General features: G+C 49.6%; 1 protein-coding gene across 1 annotated transcript in view; it reads right to left on the minus strand.

The window, feature by feature from the left end:
* Positions 1 to 14736, minus strand: part of Myo10A (unconventional myosin 10A) — a 132401-nt gene that overhangs the window by 75438 nt on the left and 42227 nt on the right. The window contains exons 10-13 of the mRNA XM_075701573.1: positions 3892 to 4008; positions 3719 to 3777; positions 3115 to 3244; positions 754 to 1185 (exon numbers count right to left, since the gene is read on the minus strand). Of these exons, the coding sequence (XP_075557688.1) occupies positions 754 to 1185; positions 3115 to 3244; positions 3719 to 3777; positions 3892 to 4008 (738 nt within the window). The remainder of the gene's footprint in view (positions 1 to 753; positions 1186 to 3114; positions 3245 to 3718; positions 3778 to 3891; positions 4009 to 14736) is intronic.

The raw sequence follows: 14736 nt of genomic DNA on the forward strand, positions 1-14736 counted from the left end.
AATAAAGCGATTCCTATCCTATCCTATTCCTACAATTTCTCCGGTGCGGCGGATTGGGCCCGCGTACCGCTTTTTTTCCTCGAGCACGGCAGCCTGACGCTTTAGCATGGCACCGCAAATATCTTCGGGCGGCGAGTGATTAATGCTCACCCGCACGGGCGCGCCAGCGGTGCAATCTCGGAGGCCACGCAATCTCCGAAGGGAACTTCGAGCACGCGCCGCCAGATAGCGTAGCGAGTCCAGAGGGAAGCGAGAGATAGAGCGCCGCGTGCTGCCCGGCTGCAGCACGCGGCTCATCCATGACGCGTTTCGGCGGGGCCTTACGGTGTTTTGGTGCATTACCAGAGCGCTAATCGCATTAGCGTCGACAGTGGTCACTAGATGGACTTCGTCGAAATTTCTGCCTTGGGTGGACCTCCCCTGTGTTTGGCTATACCTCTTTCTCGCTCTTTCGTTAAAGACGAAACGTGAGCAATGCGCCACGAAATCCGTTCAAAAGCGAACCCAACGGGCACTGACACAGCGGGCCGAACAGAAGGCCTTTCAACGGTAACTGAGTGCGCAGACGGACACGCCTGCATATACTTCAATTCATACGCCATACGCCTGCGCGAGGACCTCGGGGCCCTACATAACTCTAATGACTTGCATAATGTCTTACTGGCAAACTCTACATATAGTATATTCGGACTATCAGAAGCGGGCCCGGACGGCGCTGACAAAGCGGGGCGAGCAGACGGCGGGCCAACTCACGGGCAGCTTGGACGAGATGAGCAGCTGCACCACGTCGGGTCGCAGGGTGTCCCGGTTTTTGTCCAGGAACCCTTCGACCGAGTACCACACGTGACCCGCGTAGTGGCGCACGCCGAACTCGAGCGACGACATGCGCGGCCGCGAGTACAGCTCGTCCAGGGCGTGGTTGTAGTGGCACTTGTCCAGGAACGAGGCGTCCGTCGCCTTGGGGAAGTTGGACTCGTCGTCCAGCAGTGCGAGCAGCCCCAGCGGCCGCTTGGCGATCAGCTGCAGCGCCCCCTGGTTGTCGCAGTGGCTCAGCGGTTGCCAGCTGAGGCGCTCGCGGCTGTACTCGGCCTGCTCGAGCTTGAACACCTGCCGGATCTGGAACTGCTGCAGCGCCTCGTTGGCGTAGTTGATGCACAGCTGCTCGAGGCTGTTCTCCTTCAGGTCCTGTCGGGATCGGGATGGTTGGACAAGTGGAACGAATGAATGAACACTTTCTTTGGAAGAAATATGAAACAGTTGTGAGAGAGGGACAGAAAGCAAGGAGACGAAAGGCAGGGAGGTCAACCGGACAAGCGTCCGGTTTTCTACCCAAAACTGGGGGTAAGGAAAAGGGAACGGTTGAGTATATATGATATATGGGTCATTAGCATCACTGATAGCCAGGGGCTCACGCGATTTGTGAACAAGTTGCCCGTTCCTGGCTGACGCATCGGGTGGTCCGCAATGCCCGAGGCAATTGCGATAAGTTCGCGAAACTGAAGACCACGGAAGGGAAGAGACAGAGACAGAGGCATTCCTTCGTGGGTTCCATGAATGTTTGTTTGGCCGTACGTCTATCATGCGACTCCAGGTGACATCAGCGATGCATGAAGTGAACCCACGCGTTCAGAGTGCACACATACACACAAGATGTACAAGTGGCAGGCGCAAGCATACACGGTAGCGAGCATCTTGATCGTCTGGTTGAAGTGTCCACAAAGGAAGACTAACGCGCCTTCATTGAGCTCAAAACACGAGCAGGTCTGCTCCAGAGTCCAAGAATATTCCCTAACCAAATATTCGCAGGAAGAACTGAGAGAATTCAGAGACATGACGGTCACTGCCTACTCGCGATAAAGTGAGACAGCTTAACTCCAAAAAACTCAACGTATGTGCTGAATTCGATGCCTAAAAGCTCTGATTTAAGTGCTGGAAACCCAACGTGGAGCCAATACTATGTGTTTGCGTATGCTGGAGGGAGTCTTCAGCTTTAGAGAGTTCAGTAATTCGTTTACTAATTAAGTAATTACCGTACTAATGAATTTTACTCAATTATAACTTCACATCTTTTTTCGTACAGATATGCTATCCAGGGCCAGAAATAAATGTGAACAACCTGTTTTAATTTCATCTGGAATGGTGTTTCGGCTTAGTGGGGTTAATATCGCGAGAGGTCCCCGTAATTATGCATGTTGTTGTAGCGCGCAGTTAAGGGGGCCCAAGAACAAGTGCCTGCCATCTGCCCCCCTTGTTTGCGTTCTACAGCTACTCGCATCACGAAGTGCCAACAAGCCCAAACCTTCCTTCTTACGACTTGCCTATCGTCACTGACGTTTATTTAGACGACCTAACAAAAGTCTATAGTCTTCTTTCTTTCAGAGAGAAATTTATTTACAGAATAAATTTCATATGTTACCTACAGACAGCTTGCCGAGATTACTCATGCTTGTCACAAGTCATGCACTGCCCCTACACTGAACATCATATCTGCAACTTAGTGTTATACGTCTTGTCCTGTGCACTGTCCTTAGCCACAGTTTTGGTATCACGGGTTCTTTGGCAGCCAAAAGTTGCAATTTTGTCGTAGTTGACAAAAATGGAAGCTTACCATTATCATTGAAAAGGAAGCTGTACAATCAGCGCATTTTACCAGAGTTGACATATGGGGCAGATACTTGGAGAATGACAAAGAAGCTTGAGAACAAGTCAAGGACCGCGCAAAGAGCGATGGATTGAAAATTGCTAGACATAACGTTAAGAGACAGAAAGAGAGCGGTTTTGATCAGAGAGCAAACGGGTATAGACGATATTCTAATTGACACCAAGAGAACAAAAAATGGAGCTGGGCAGGTCATGTGATGCGCCGGTTAGATAACCGTTGGACCATTAGGGTTACAGAATGTATACCAGGAGAAGGGAAGCGCAGTCGAGGACGACAGAAGACTAGGTGGAGCAATGAAATTAGGAAATTCGCGGGCGCTAGTTGGAATCGGTTGGCGCAGGACAGGGGTAATTGGAGATCGCAGGGAGAGGCCTTAGTCCTGCAGTGGACATAAAACAGGCTGATGATGATTATGGTGATGATGATGATGATAAATTCAACGTACTACCGACCTCAAAGCCGAATATGTCCAAGATGGCGATGGCCGTGGTCCTCGCCGTCTCCCGCTGGCAGACGGCTTGGTTGACGCGCCACACCAGCCACGAGAAGAGGCCCGAGTACAGGGCTTTCGCCACGGCGTCCCTGCAATCATGCGAAGAAGGTGGAGTGGGGGGGGGGCGAGGCTGAGTGATCGATACGTGTGAACAGCAGCAGGGCACGTGATATCAGGCTAATTGGCGTTGCATCTAGTCAAACAGCGCGAAAACGGACAGAAAACGCAAACGAGCGATTAAAGCGCCAAGCTCTGGACAAGCGTTAAACCCCCACGCACGTCAACGTCTCCTATCAAACTGCGTCCTCTGTCCGTTTTCGCGCCGCTTGACAAGGTCCGAGTAAAAGCAGGAGACACGTCGCGCGACATGGCGTCCGCTCTTCAACGTTCTTCCAAGCTCTTCCATCCCCGCGTACCTCTACCACGTGGCCGGCTTCCCACACTTCATACACTCGAACAGTTGTTTTCCCACTATGACACTCCGAATGCGAACACATTAAAAAGAAAAGAAGCACGAAAGTGGCGACAATGGCATTCTCAGGACGTCACTGCAGCAAGCTTACCTCGCGTCGAGGGCCTGGTCGATGTTCAGCGGGGTCGTCAGGCGCTCACCGCGGGCTTCCTACACAGAACAAGAAACGCAAGGACAAGCCAAGTGTGACGTGGGAGAACAGTGCGTGCGTCCACGACGGCGGCTAAGCACCGCACTACGATCGCCCAAGAGAAGCGCACAAACCGTGGTCTTGGTGGTGAGCGCGCTCAGGATGCCGTCCTCCGCGAGCTGCAGCAGGTGCGACGCCCAGCGGACCTCCGCCTCGCTTCCCACCTGGACTCCCTCCTGACCGTGCTTGAGCTGCGAGACAAGTGCGGGAACATCAGCCCACGCTTCCGATCATTGCCCCGAGGCCACGAGATGATCCGCTAATGTTTCTGTACTAGCAGGGTGGCAGATTATTTGTGCTATAGTTGGTAATCCACTGCTGCCGTTGCAAAGGCGTATACAGCGCGAAGCAGGGAAAAAAAATTGGCTAGGGCTTAGCTAAGGTTAAGCCTGGATATCTCGAAGCGAAAAGGTTCGGCGATGCTTATGGTTTAGCTTATGGTTATGCTTTATGATTGAGCCTATGGTTATGCTTACGGTTTCACTTATGGATATGCTTTGGTTAGCTTCTGGTTATGCTACACGTGTGCCTTGTGTAGTTATGCAAAGTGCTTATCAATGATATTTACCATAAGTTATGCAGGATTATTAAACTTCCTTATTCATCATCGTCGGGCACATTGTCATGCGATTTCTGTACAGCCATAAACACAGCTCTCTGTATAGGTAGTATCACTCTCTTCTCCTTCCGTGTTGAATGCGTACGCCTATTCTCTGACAAGCGGTTATGTAGTCGGCCTCCGCGATAAACACGCGCTTGCGGCGAACGTCAAACGACGACGCATAGCGCGCGGCAGTGGCCACCTGCGCCGACTCCGAACACGCTTACGGAGCCTGTTCCGATTCCGAACACGCTTACGGAGCCAATTCCAACTCCGAACACGCTTACGGAGCCAATTCCGACTCCGAACACGCTTACGGAGCCAGTTCCGACATACGCCGGCTCGCGCGAAGCGCGGTGTTGACTAGCGTAGTGAAGCCTTTCGCTTCAAAAGCGCTCGCGTTCGTCTGTCGTCGTCGCCCTGTATCGTATACCCTTCCTTTGCCCCAGCGTCGGTTGGCTGACTCGAGCCGCCAAGGCGCGAGGCCGACGGTTCCTTTTTGGCGTCCATCGAATCTTCAGTGCAGAACGCCTCAAGCGGTGCCTTGATCGCTATACACCTTTCGCAAAAACAATGCTCTTGTTAGTTTGTCGTCGTACCCTGCTTACCAGCTACAGTGACAACTGTTTCAAGGCTAATGCCCGATTACGAAAGTTCGACAGTGGGTCAGTATGGCTCTTTGAGGTAAATCAGCAGAGAATCAAGAGCACAAATGTTTCGGCATGAGGACCAACAGTTTATTATTATTATTATTATTATTATTATTATTATTATTATTATTATTATTATTATTATTATTATTATTATTATTATTATTATTATTATTATTATTATTCAGCGGCTCAGTGGCGGAGTTCGGCTTACAGTTCAAGAAAGGGACGTCATGAGCAGGGTGTCAAACCGAACCCGAACTGAACCTAACCGCTATTTTCCCGCCATCTTGGAACCGAACCCAAACAAGAACGCATTGGAGAAACCGTTCCGAACCGGTTCGACAAAGGGTTCCGAAGGCACTACTGTGTAGTCTATCCTATAGCACGCGTCAGAAGGAAATGCTGGACAAAGGCTCAAAGCCGCCCATATACCGGAAATGATTCCCGCGCTCTACCAAGCAAGACTCAAGTACTTAACATGAGATAAGCTCAGCTCAGGTGTGACACTCGTTATACGGCAATTTTTTTTGTGCAACTAAAGCTGCCCTTTATACGATGAAAAGAAAATCTGAGCTCTTTAAACGTTCACGCGCACTAGCTCCTGCAAAGGGACCCGAAGAGTTTTCAACCTTCTGTGCTGTTTTGACGTGCGCATTACGTTCTGGTGCTGTACGCATCATGACGTGATGCGTACAGCACCAAATCACAATGGCCGGCAGTTGTAGTCCAACAACTTACTCGAAAACTGCAGCGTTGACAGACCTGACATTATTTCCGGCGCTACTCGCCGTCTGAAGTGACGCGACAATGCATCACATGACAACGACGGTGAAAGAAAGTGGGAGGGAAAAGAAAAAAAAAAGATAAACGTCCCGTTGAATCTATAGACGACACGTACACGATGAGGAAGTAAACATATTTATTTAGAACTCGAACGAATTTGCAAGCGCAGTGGGAAAGGAGGGCTTCACGGCGAGCCTCTTCCTTCCAGCGGGGCGCCCTCTCCCTCTACATTCTGACCTCACCAGTGACGTCATGGGGGTATTGTTTATGTTTGTGAATTATATCCAGTTAGATGTCCGGCAACCGCCAGTGCCGGAAGTGGCGCTGCCGCCGCACATCGGCGGCATGTGACAGAGTGTCCCTAGGGAGGTGTAGGGAGTTTCCGCGCCCCGGTTGTACCGCCTTCATGACGGGCCCAGGTTGAACATGTCTTTAAGCGGGGCTCCCTTCGCCTCAGTACAAATGCCACCGTCGTTTTAGCACAGACAACGTGGCCTAGACATATAGTCATGCAAGACTGCATAACATTTAGTCGCAGATGACGTCACAAACGGCGAGTTTATATCGCTTTACGCCCCCCACCCCCACCTCAGTGTCTACGGAGAACCGAACAATCGGCCTGTCGTACAGAGTCGCGCGTCGAAGGGCGGGAATGCATATCGTGCCGTTGCCGTCGTACGATCGTTGTTACCGTCGTCGTCATCGTCGTCTTGCTACTCTCGTCACACCACACACAACTGCTTGCATTACGCCAACGCGGCAGGTCCATCGACTAAGGCTTTGCGGAAAGCTATACTATGCTAGATATAGCCAGCTACCAAGGAAAAGAGAGAGAGAGAGAAAGAGATGGAAATGTCACGCACATATATGTATATATATGGCATATTAAAATTTTTTAATCTTGGTGCATTGGTTCATGATAGTTGGGAACCTTGCATATACATATATTTGTTGCTTGACGTATTGCATTTGCCAATGTCGTATTTATTTTCCTTGTTGCATGAATGTTCCTTTCATTGTACTGATGTTTTTTTTTTCCCGATTGCATACTAGTATGTTACCGTACTTCCCTCCTTACACAAAATACCTTCTCGAAGGCATATATAATCTGAGCGAAAGATAGTCTCTCTCTAACCTTACGTGAGGCGGACCGATCTGCGTGCTGCATCTCGAAAGTTCATGCGGTGAGGTAGGAAAAAAATCTGCAGTGGCTTAGCTCGGCTATGCCCGGATATACGTAGCGAAAGCTCAGGCATAGCATGGTTACCCTTGGTTAATCTTGATTGCAAGTCGAAGTTAGTCTGGTTGTCTAGCCATGTTGCGGCGTCCAGCCAGTCGTTCGGCGCGCTGTTCGTCTGTTTCCTGGGCGATTCGTTTCCTCTTCATCTCGTTCCGATGTCGATTCCAGGCCTCCTCCTGCTTATCACAATTATCGCCGTCCATACTGCCGCCTCAACTGTGGTTGCGGCGTACGCGAGCTCTCCTTTTCAATCCTCCGACATGTTATCAGGCATGCGGCACAGCTGGCGAAGCGAGCGGAGGCGAACGCAACGACGAGGAACGCGCTGTGACGTCATGTGCCTCCTGGGAGCACGGCCACAGCGAAACCGCAAGTTCGCGGCCAGTAAAGCTTTCGCTTTAAAAAACGGTTGACGGCAGCAGGGGCAGTCAGTGGCAGCAAGAGCAGAAACGGAAAAGAAAGAAAGAAACGAGAACGCAAGAAAGCAAGCAATTTGCTGCCTCTCTGTAATAAGTGCAAAAGATCACGATTTCGGCAACAAATTCAAGCTTTTCAAAAAAAGAAAAAATTAAGCATTCAGTGTATTTAGATAAAGGGCTTACGTTCTGCACCAAACTGTTTTGCGTGCTTTCATAATTATGAAGGCTGCGACGTATTCTGAAAAATTACATTCAAATATATCACTGAGCAAAGCAGTCCGCGGACGGTGTTTGCTTGAGATAACATGCACGCATATGATGCAAGACCCCTGACTCCAATGGCGCTGTCGCGGCCAAACTTTCGAGCATACGCTCCTTGAATATCTGACTCTGCCTAGGCAGTACGGTCAGGCCCCGCACACTCTCAAGTTGCAGCGATTGCAGCACCGGCGAGTATAAAAAACACTGTTTCGCATTTTCAACTATGAATTTCTTCGGTTGCGAGGCGGATAAAAAAAAGAAAAAGGAAAGACAGATTCCTGCAGTCATTTTCTTTTTTCAAAGTGAAAAACTGTAATGACGTTATTGCTCTTCAAAGGCAATTCAAACAAGGCTCTAGTTATTTTGTCACTTTGCTAAAATTCCTAACACGGAGTATAGTGTAAAAAATAAATAGTTTTGGCTGTGTCTGCATGTATGATCACTGTAAGAAATTCACTGCGCATTAGTGCAAATGTGCTTCCGGATATACAGTTGCATTAATAGCATCGATACACAATAGAATTACTGTGTTTATACCTAATATCTGGCCAAAGATTTAGTCGCGGCTTCACTAAGCACAGCCCACACAAGGACACCACTGATAGAAATGCACACTCAAAACAGTGTTGTGTGTGTGTGTTTTTCTGCCATGGAGCATTTTGGGCACTGTTCTTAGTCGTACATGAATCACAAACTCACCCACATTTCCACCATAGTAATTGCGGCTCTTTCTGCTTTTGCCTCCAGCCTCCAAGGCGCTGCTCATATCTGATCACTCCTTTGGACACTATTGTCTCTGGACGTAGAAGTCAACAGTGAATGTGTCACCACAGAGCCAGAATCCTCGCAAGGTATGCTTCTGAACACTTCAACTAGAACCGTGATTTGTTCATTTATTTGACTAACTTTCTTTTCGCGCTTTTCTACTTGCATGTTTATCATGGTTTCATCATTTCTCTTTTCAGAGACGTTACTGGTCTGCAAGCTGTCCACGCCAAGCCATAAGAAGCTCAGCGGTCACCATAATGACAACAGGGTCTCTTGAACTACGCGCTCACCATGAAATGGTTGCAAGTTTGCCAGATGGTGGGCCGTGAGCCCTATCAGGAAAGCAGCAGTCTACAGTTTTGTGTCTTACCCAGCAGGAATGCTAAAATTTGACATACAAGCTTACTTGCTTTTAATGGCGTTTTTTTTTTTTTGGCAGTTGAAGAAGTAACATGCTGAGTCCCAACTTGTCTCTTTTCTCGTCATGTAGCAAGCTCCTACTTGGTAATGCACGAACTCTGTCATCCGCTACTTGCAAATCAGATCCACGGGCATTACCACCAAGTATCACATGCCCGCTCACAGCGTTAATTTGTTACATGAAACATGTAACATGTATACCTGCCTTTCCCCCTTCTGTTTCTCTCTCTCTCTCTCTCTCTCGCAACAACAATGTACTTGTTAGTTTGTCGTCGTACCCTGCTTACCGGCTACAGTGACAACTGTTTCAAGGTTAATGTCCGATTACAAAATTTTTACAGCTGGGGTCAGTGTGACTCTCTGAGGTAAAGCAGCATAGAATCAAGAGCAGGAATATTTCGGGATGAGGACCAAAAGTTTATTATTATTATTATTATTATTATTATTATTATTATTATTATTATTATTATTATTATTATTATTATTATTATTATTATTATTATTATTATTATTATTATTATTCAGCGGCTCAGTGCCGCAGTTCGGCCGACAGTTTGAGGAAGACGCGTCATGAGAAGGGTGTCAAACCAAACCGGAACTGAACCTAACGGTTATTTTTCCGCCATCTTGGAACCGAACCCAAACAAGAACGTATTGGAGAAACCGTTCCGACCCGGTTCGACAAAGGGTTCCGAAGGCACTGCAGTGGAGTCTCTCATACGACACGTCAGAGGGAAAACGTTGGACAAAGGCTCAAAGCCTCCCGCTTGCTAAAAATGATTCCTGCGCTCTACCAAGTAAGACTCAAGTAACACGAGATAAGCTCAACTCAGGTGTGAACTCGTCATGCGGTAAATTTTTTTGTGCAACCAAAGCTGCCCCTTATTCGATGACAAAAAAAAAAAAAACTGAGCGCACTGCATGTTCTCGCGCATCTTGCTCAGGCAGAGACACCCGACCAATTCTGTTCAACCTTCTGTGCTGTTCTGATGCTGTACGCATGCCGTCCTGTAGACATCATGATTTGATGCGTTCAGTGCCAAATCACAATGGACGGCAGTTGTAATCCAACAACTTACTCGAAGATGACAACGTTGCCAGACCTGACATTATTTCTGGTGCTACTCGCCGTCTGAAGTGACGCGACAATGCATCACGACAACGACGGTGAAAGAAAGTGGGAGGGAAAAGAAAAAAAAAAGATAAACGTCCCGTTGAATCTATAGACGACACGTACACGATGAGGAAGTAAACATATTTATTTAGAACTCGAACGAATTTGCAAGCGCAGTGGGAAAGGAGGGCTTCACGGCGAGCCTCTTCCCTCCAGCGGGGCGCCCTCTCCCTCTACATTCTGACCTCAGCAGTGACGTCATGGGGGTATTGTTTATGTTTGTGAATTATATCCAGTTAGATGTCCGGCAACCGCCAGTGCCGGAAGTGGCGCTGCCGCCGCACATCGGCATGGGACAGAGTGTCCCTAGGGAGGTGTAGGGAGTTTCCGCGCCCCGGTTGTACCGCCTTCATGACGGGCCCAGGTTGAACATGTCTTTAAGCGGGGCTCCCTTCGCCTCAGTACAAATGCCACCGTCGTTTTAGCACAGACAACGTGGCCTAGACATATAGTCATGCAAGACTGCATAACATTTAGTCGCAGATGACGTCACAAACGGCGAGTTTATATCGCTTTACGCCTACTTTACGCCTACTTTACGCCTGGATTTTGACCACAAATCCAGGCTTCTCGAAAAAAAATTTTAAGCATTCAGTGTATTTAGATAAAGGACTTACATCCTGCACCAAACTCTTTTACGTGCTTTCATAATTGTGAAGGCTGCGATGTATTCTGAAAATTACATTCAAGTATATCATTCAGCAAAGCAGTCCGAGGACGGTGTTTGCTTGCGATAACATTCACGCATATGATGAAGCACCCTGGCTCCATTGGCGCTGCATCTCTGCCCATACTTTGCAGGATACTGCTCCTTGAATATCTCACTCTGCCTAAGCCGTACGGTGAAGTTTCTTAGGGCGTGTTGTATGTGTTTGTCCCTAGGCCTACCGGCACTGCGTAGAGGGGTCGATATTGTTTACGCTTGGGCGCTGGCTGCCGGCGCGGTGAAACAGTTGATCCAGCGCGCACTGACGCCCCATTTGGTGATCGCTGCCTAAAGGGACGTCGGACAGACTTCGTCGCGCCTAACAGCACTCTACCTTAAAAAAAAACAAGAAGAAACATCACTGATTTTCCCGGGGGAGAAATAGCGGCCGTAGTAGAGGCCGAGCCTGCTCTCCTGCACTTTTAACGCGATAGCGTTAAGGAGCTCGTGTCGCAGAAAAGCCGGTGTCGTCGGCGTCCGCGGCGTTGGCCGTGAGCGATAAATCACGGCAGGCACTTCATAAATCAAAAGCAACGTTGCTGGGTGGGAATCGAACCAGGGTCTCCGGAGTGTGAGACGGAGACGTTACCACTGAGCCACGAGCTCGATGCTTTAAAGCGGTACAAAAGCACCTCTAGTGAACGCGGTGTTGCCTTAGAAACGAGCTGTTTCTAAGGCTCAGGCGTGCGTCGCTTGCTCAGGCGCACATTTCGTTGTCGCGCCGAACGCTGCGTTGCTCGACGCTCACCGCGTCCGATGCGGGGCGCGTAGTCGCTGCGCCGTAGCCCATTGTCTTACACCCCTTGGCGGGTCGACGGGAACGCTGTCGCGTTCCACTCTTGAAGGCGAAGCTTAAGCGTCCTCCAATTTTTCAGGAACATTTTTGAGTGGTACCCTTTGAGTGAAATAAACGCACAGCGCCTTAGCAACCACGGTTGAACACGATTGCCTGATGTCAGGCCGTGAGGATTATTGGCTTTGCGTCTCGTCCACGTTAGGTCAGGTTAGCTTATAGGGCCGTAATAGAGGCCGGGCCTGCTCTCCTGAACTTGTGAGGAACATTTTTGAGTGGTCCCCCTTAAGTTAAATAAACGCACAGCGCCTTAGGAAACACGGTTGAACGTGATTGCCTGATGTCACGCCGTGAGGACGATTGGCTTTGCGTCTCGTCCACATTAGGTTAAGATAGCTTAGGTTTAGGTTAGGTTTATGTTAGCATGTTACGTTAAATTAGCTTAAAAGGCGTTAGGGTGGCACGGCGTATTCTCACAGTGGTTACGCCGTGCGTATTACTGTCTTTCTGTCTCGGCGTCGTTAGGTTAGGTTAGCGTAAAACCCGATAGGGGGCGTGGCGTATTCTCATAGCGGTTGCAGGGGCGTCTAGCATCACCGGTGTCCTTTCAGCCGCTCGCGTTCAACTGCGGTTGCTAAGCGCTCTGCGTTCTAGATTTCAATGTATGCGGACCTGCCTCTTCCACGGACCCTACAGCTGCCGCGAAAACACCTTCGATGTTATCGCCTGTTTCACCGCGCCGGCAGCCAGCGCCGAAGCGTAAGGAAACTCGACCCCACTCCGCGATGCCGGCACGCCTAGGAACAAACGCATAGAACACGCGCTAGGAAACTCCTTCGTAGTGCCTACGCAGATTCATATATTCAAGGAGCGAAACATTTTCTCTCTCGCGCCCGCTCTTACTCGCGCATGCGCGCAAACGTCCGGCGCCTCCGCAAGTGCCACGACCCGCTGTACTTACTGACAATCTGCCTTTCTCATGGCGCGACGGCGCATGCGCCCTGCCCTAGCGGATTACCCGCGAAACGATTTGGAAGGGCCGCGCACACAGTCGCGCGGCCCGATTTCGAAGTTCTCCGAAAAAGAAAAAAAAAGCGCTTCGACGCGCGCTGCTGCAAACGCTCGTGTCGTGTACCGCGTTGAAACTCCACATGGTGGCTCGACGTCGGTGCGGTGCCGAAAACACGTGTAGCGTAAGACTACAACTCAACTCTAAAGCAGAAAGCATCCGGGGCTCCGACCGGACTACTGGGTGGTCCGGACTCCACCGTGAGCCACGCGTAGTTGCCGCCTTTCATTGATGGAAAGCAGACCTAACCAGAATCCCCTGCGTTACACTTGGCGGACCCTTAAAAACATCACGTCGCCGAAGAAGTCTTCTTGCATTGCCGCTCCTCACTCGCTGGCGGTGGCAGCGCGTGCCTTACTTCACGCACTCGTTTTAAGGCACGGTAACACTAGGTCGATGCGAGACCGACAAGACGCTCGCGCCAACGATTGGCCGACTAGTCAGCACACTGTGTCACTGGGGCCATTTTATCGTACCAGGCCGAAAACCACCGACCGCGAGTAGTCGTACTGAGACGGACTTTCTTCTCGACGGCACCGATAAAATCGTCGTGCCGGCCATCGTTCGACAGAACCGGCCGCGCGATCGGCCGTCGAACCGACAACGCGATAGCCTCAGCGCCTTCGCTTGTATATATAATGAATCCTGTTCAACGACGGTGACACTGCATAACACTATAGGAACGCCTTCGCAGACTGCGTGACAGTGCCCAGACACAGAAACAGTTCGTCTGTACCGTGTGTACCTGTGTGTGTGCGTTGTTGGGATCTTTTTCTTTTTCTTTTCTATCTCTCACCTATCGCATCCCTTTGCACCTCCCCCAGTACAGGGTAGCCAACCGGAGATAATCTCTGGCTAACCTCCCTGTCTTTCCTTTGCCTTTCTCTCTCTCTCTCTCTGCTCAAAATGAGTCAAACCACGACTACAAAGCTGAAATATGCAAGCTTCAGCCCTCCCAAGTCGTGCACATGAAGTTTAAGCTAATGTTGATCCTGTTCAGCGAAGGTGAACAGGATCGTGATTGATCCTGGTGGCGTTGAGTTCGTGCACCCGCTACTGGAGGACCTGAACAAGCAAGTGAGGAATAACAAGTGAGGACTAAGCAACAATGAGAACTAAGCAAGTGAGGACTAAGGAAACCGCTTTTGTAGTTAAGCTCTGGCCTTGGCGATTTGAAATCAACTACTCTTGACTTCGCACGGCGTGCCACAATAAGTGGCAAGCGGCAACAGCGCTTCGCTAACATCAGTACGTCACGGTTCCCGTTGGCTGCGGGTCACATTCGCTCCGTAGATGGGCGGGTCTGTACGTGTTGTTATGCTGACAGATTTCTCGATTCCAGAGGTGTGCACTGTTCACCTCTCCGTCATATTGGAGACAAGAGACGGTACGCTCGGTGAAGCACCGTAAACAACCGCCTCGCTCAGTTATATATACACATCGTGTCAACGAAGGCATTCATGTTTTCGCGAGAGAACAAGCTATAAACGAGCGCCCATGCTACCACACTTCTCTCTAATAATGCTTTATGGCACGCACAAAAGCGAGAATCACTAACCACTAAAATAAAAGTGAGAATTAATAATAAATTAACATTCCGTAATATGCTATGTATCGTTGTTTAAATGACCCGGCCGCTCATATTGACTCGCCTCAGCTTGTAACAACGCGGCTCGTATGCGCAGATATGCATGTTTTGCTAGGTTTCGACATTATACTTCATATCTGAGATGCACATTTCCCCAATATTCTACGCTAACAACAATCTGTGGCTGTAGGTGTCGAACAAGTGCACCACTTCGGTAAATTCGACGCGGAAGGCTGCGCTCGAAGACTTATTGAGATACGAAACGTCAAATGAATGTGTAACAAGAATACAAAAAGCTACGTGCAAGTGCAGAAATCGGCGACAAGGAACTCCAAGGCAGCCGCGTCGGCAGGCGGAACTCATCGTGCCTTTATCGGCCGCAGTGTTAGCACAACATCGCACTCGGGCCTGCTCTCCCAGCCGTAGGTAAGTGCTACATGACTT

The sequence above is a fragment of the Dermacentor variabilis genome, chromosome 8 (assembly GCF_050947875.1).
Source record: "Dermacentor variabilis isolate Ectoservices chromosome 8, ASM5094787v1, whole genome shotgun sequence".
Classification (NCBI taxonomy): Eukaryota; Metazoa; Arthropoda; class Arachnida; order Ixodida; family Ixodidae; genus Dermacentor; species Dermacentor variabilis.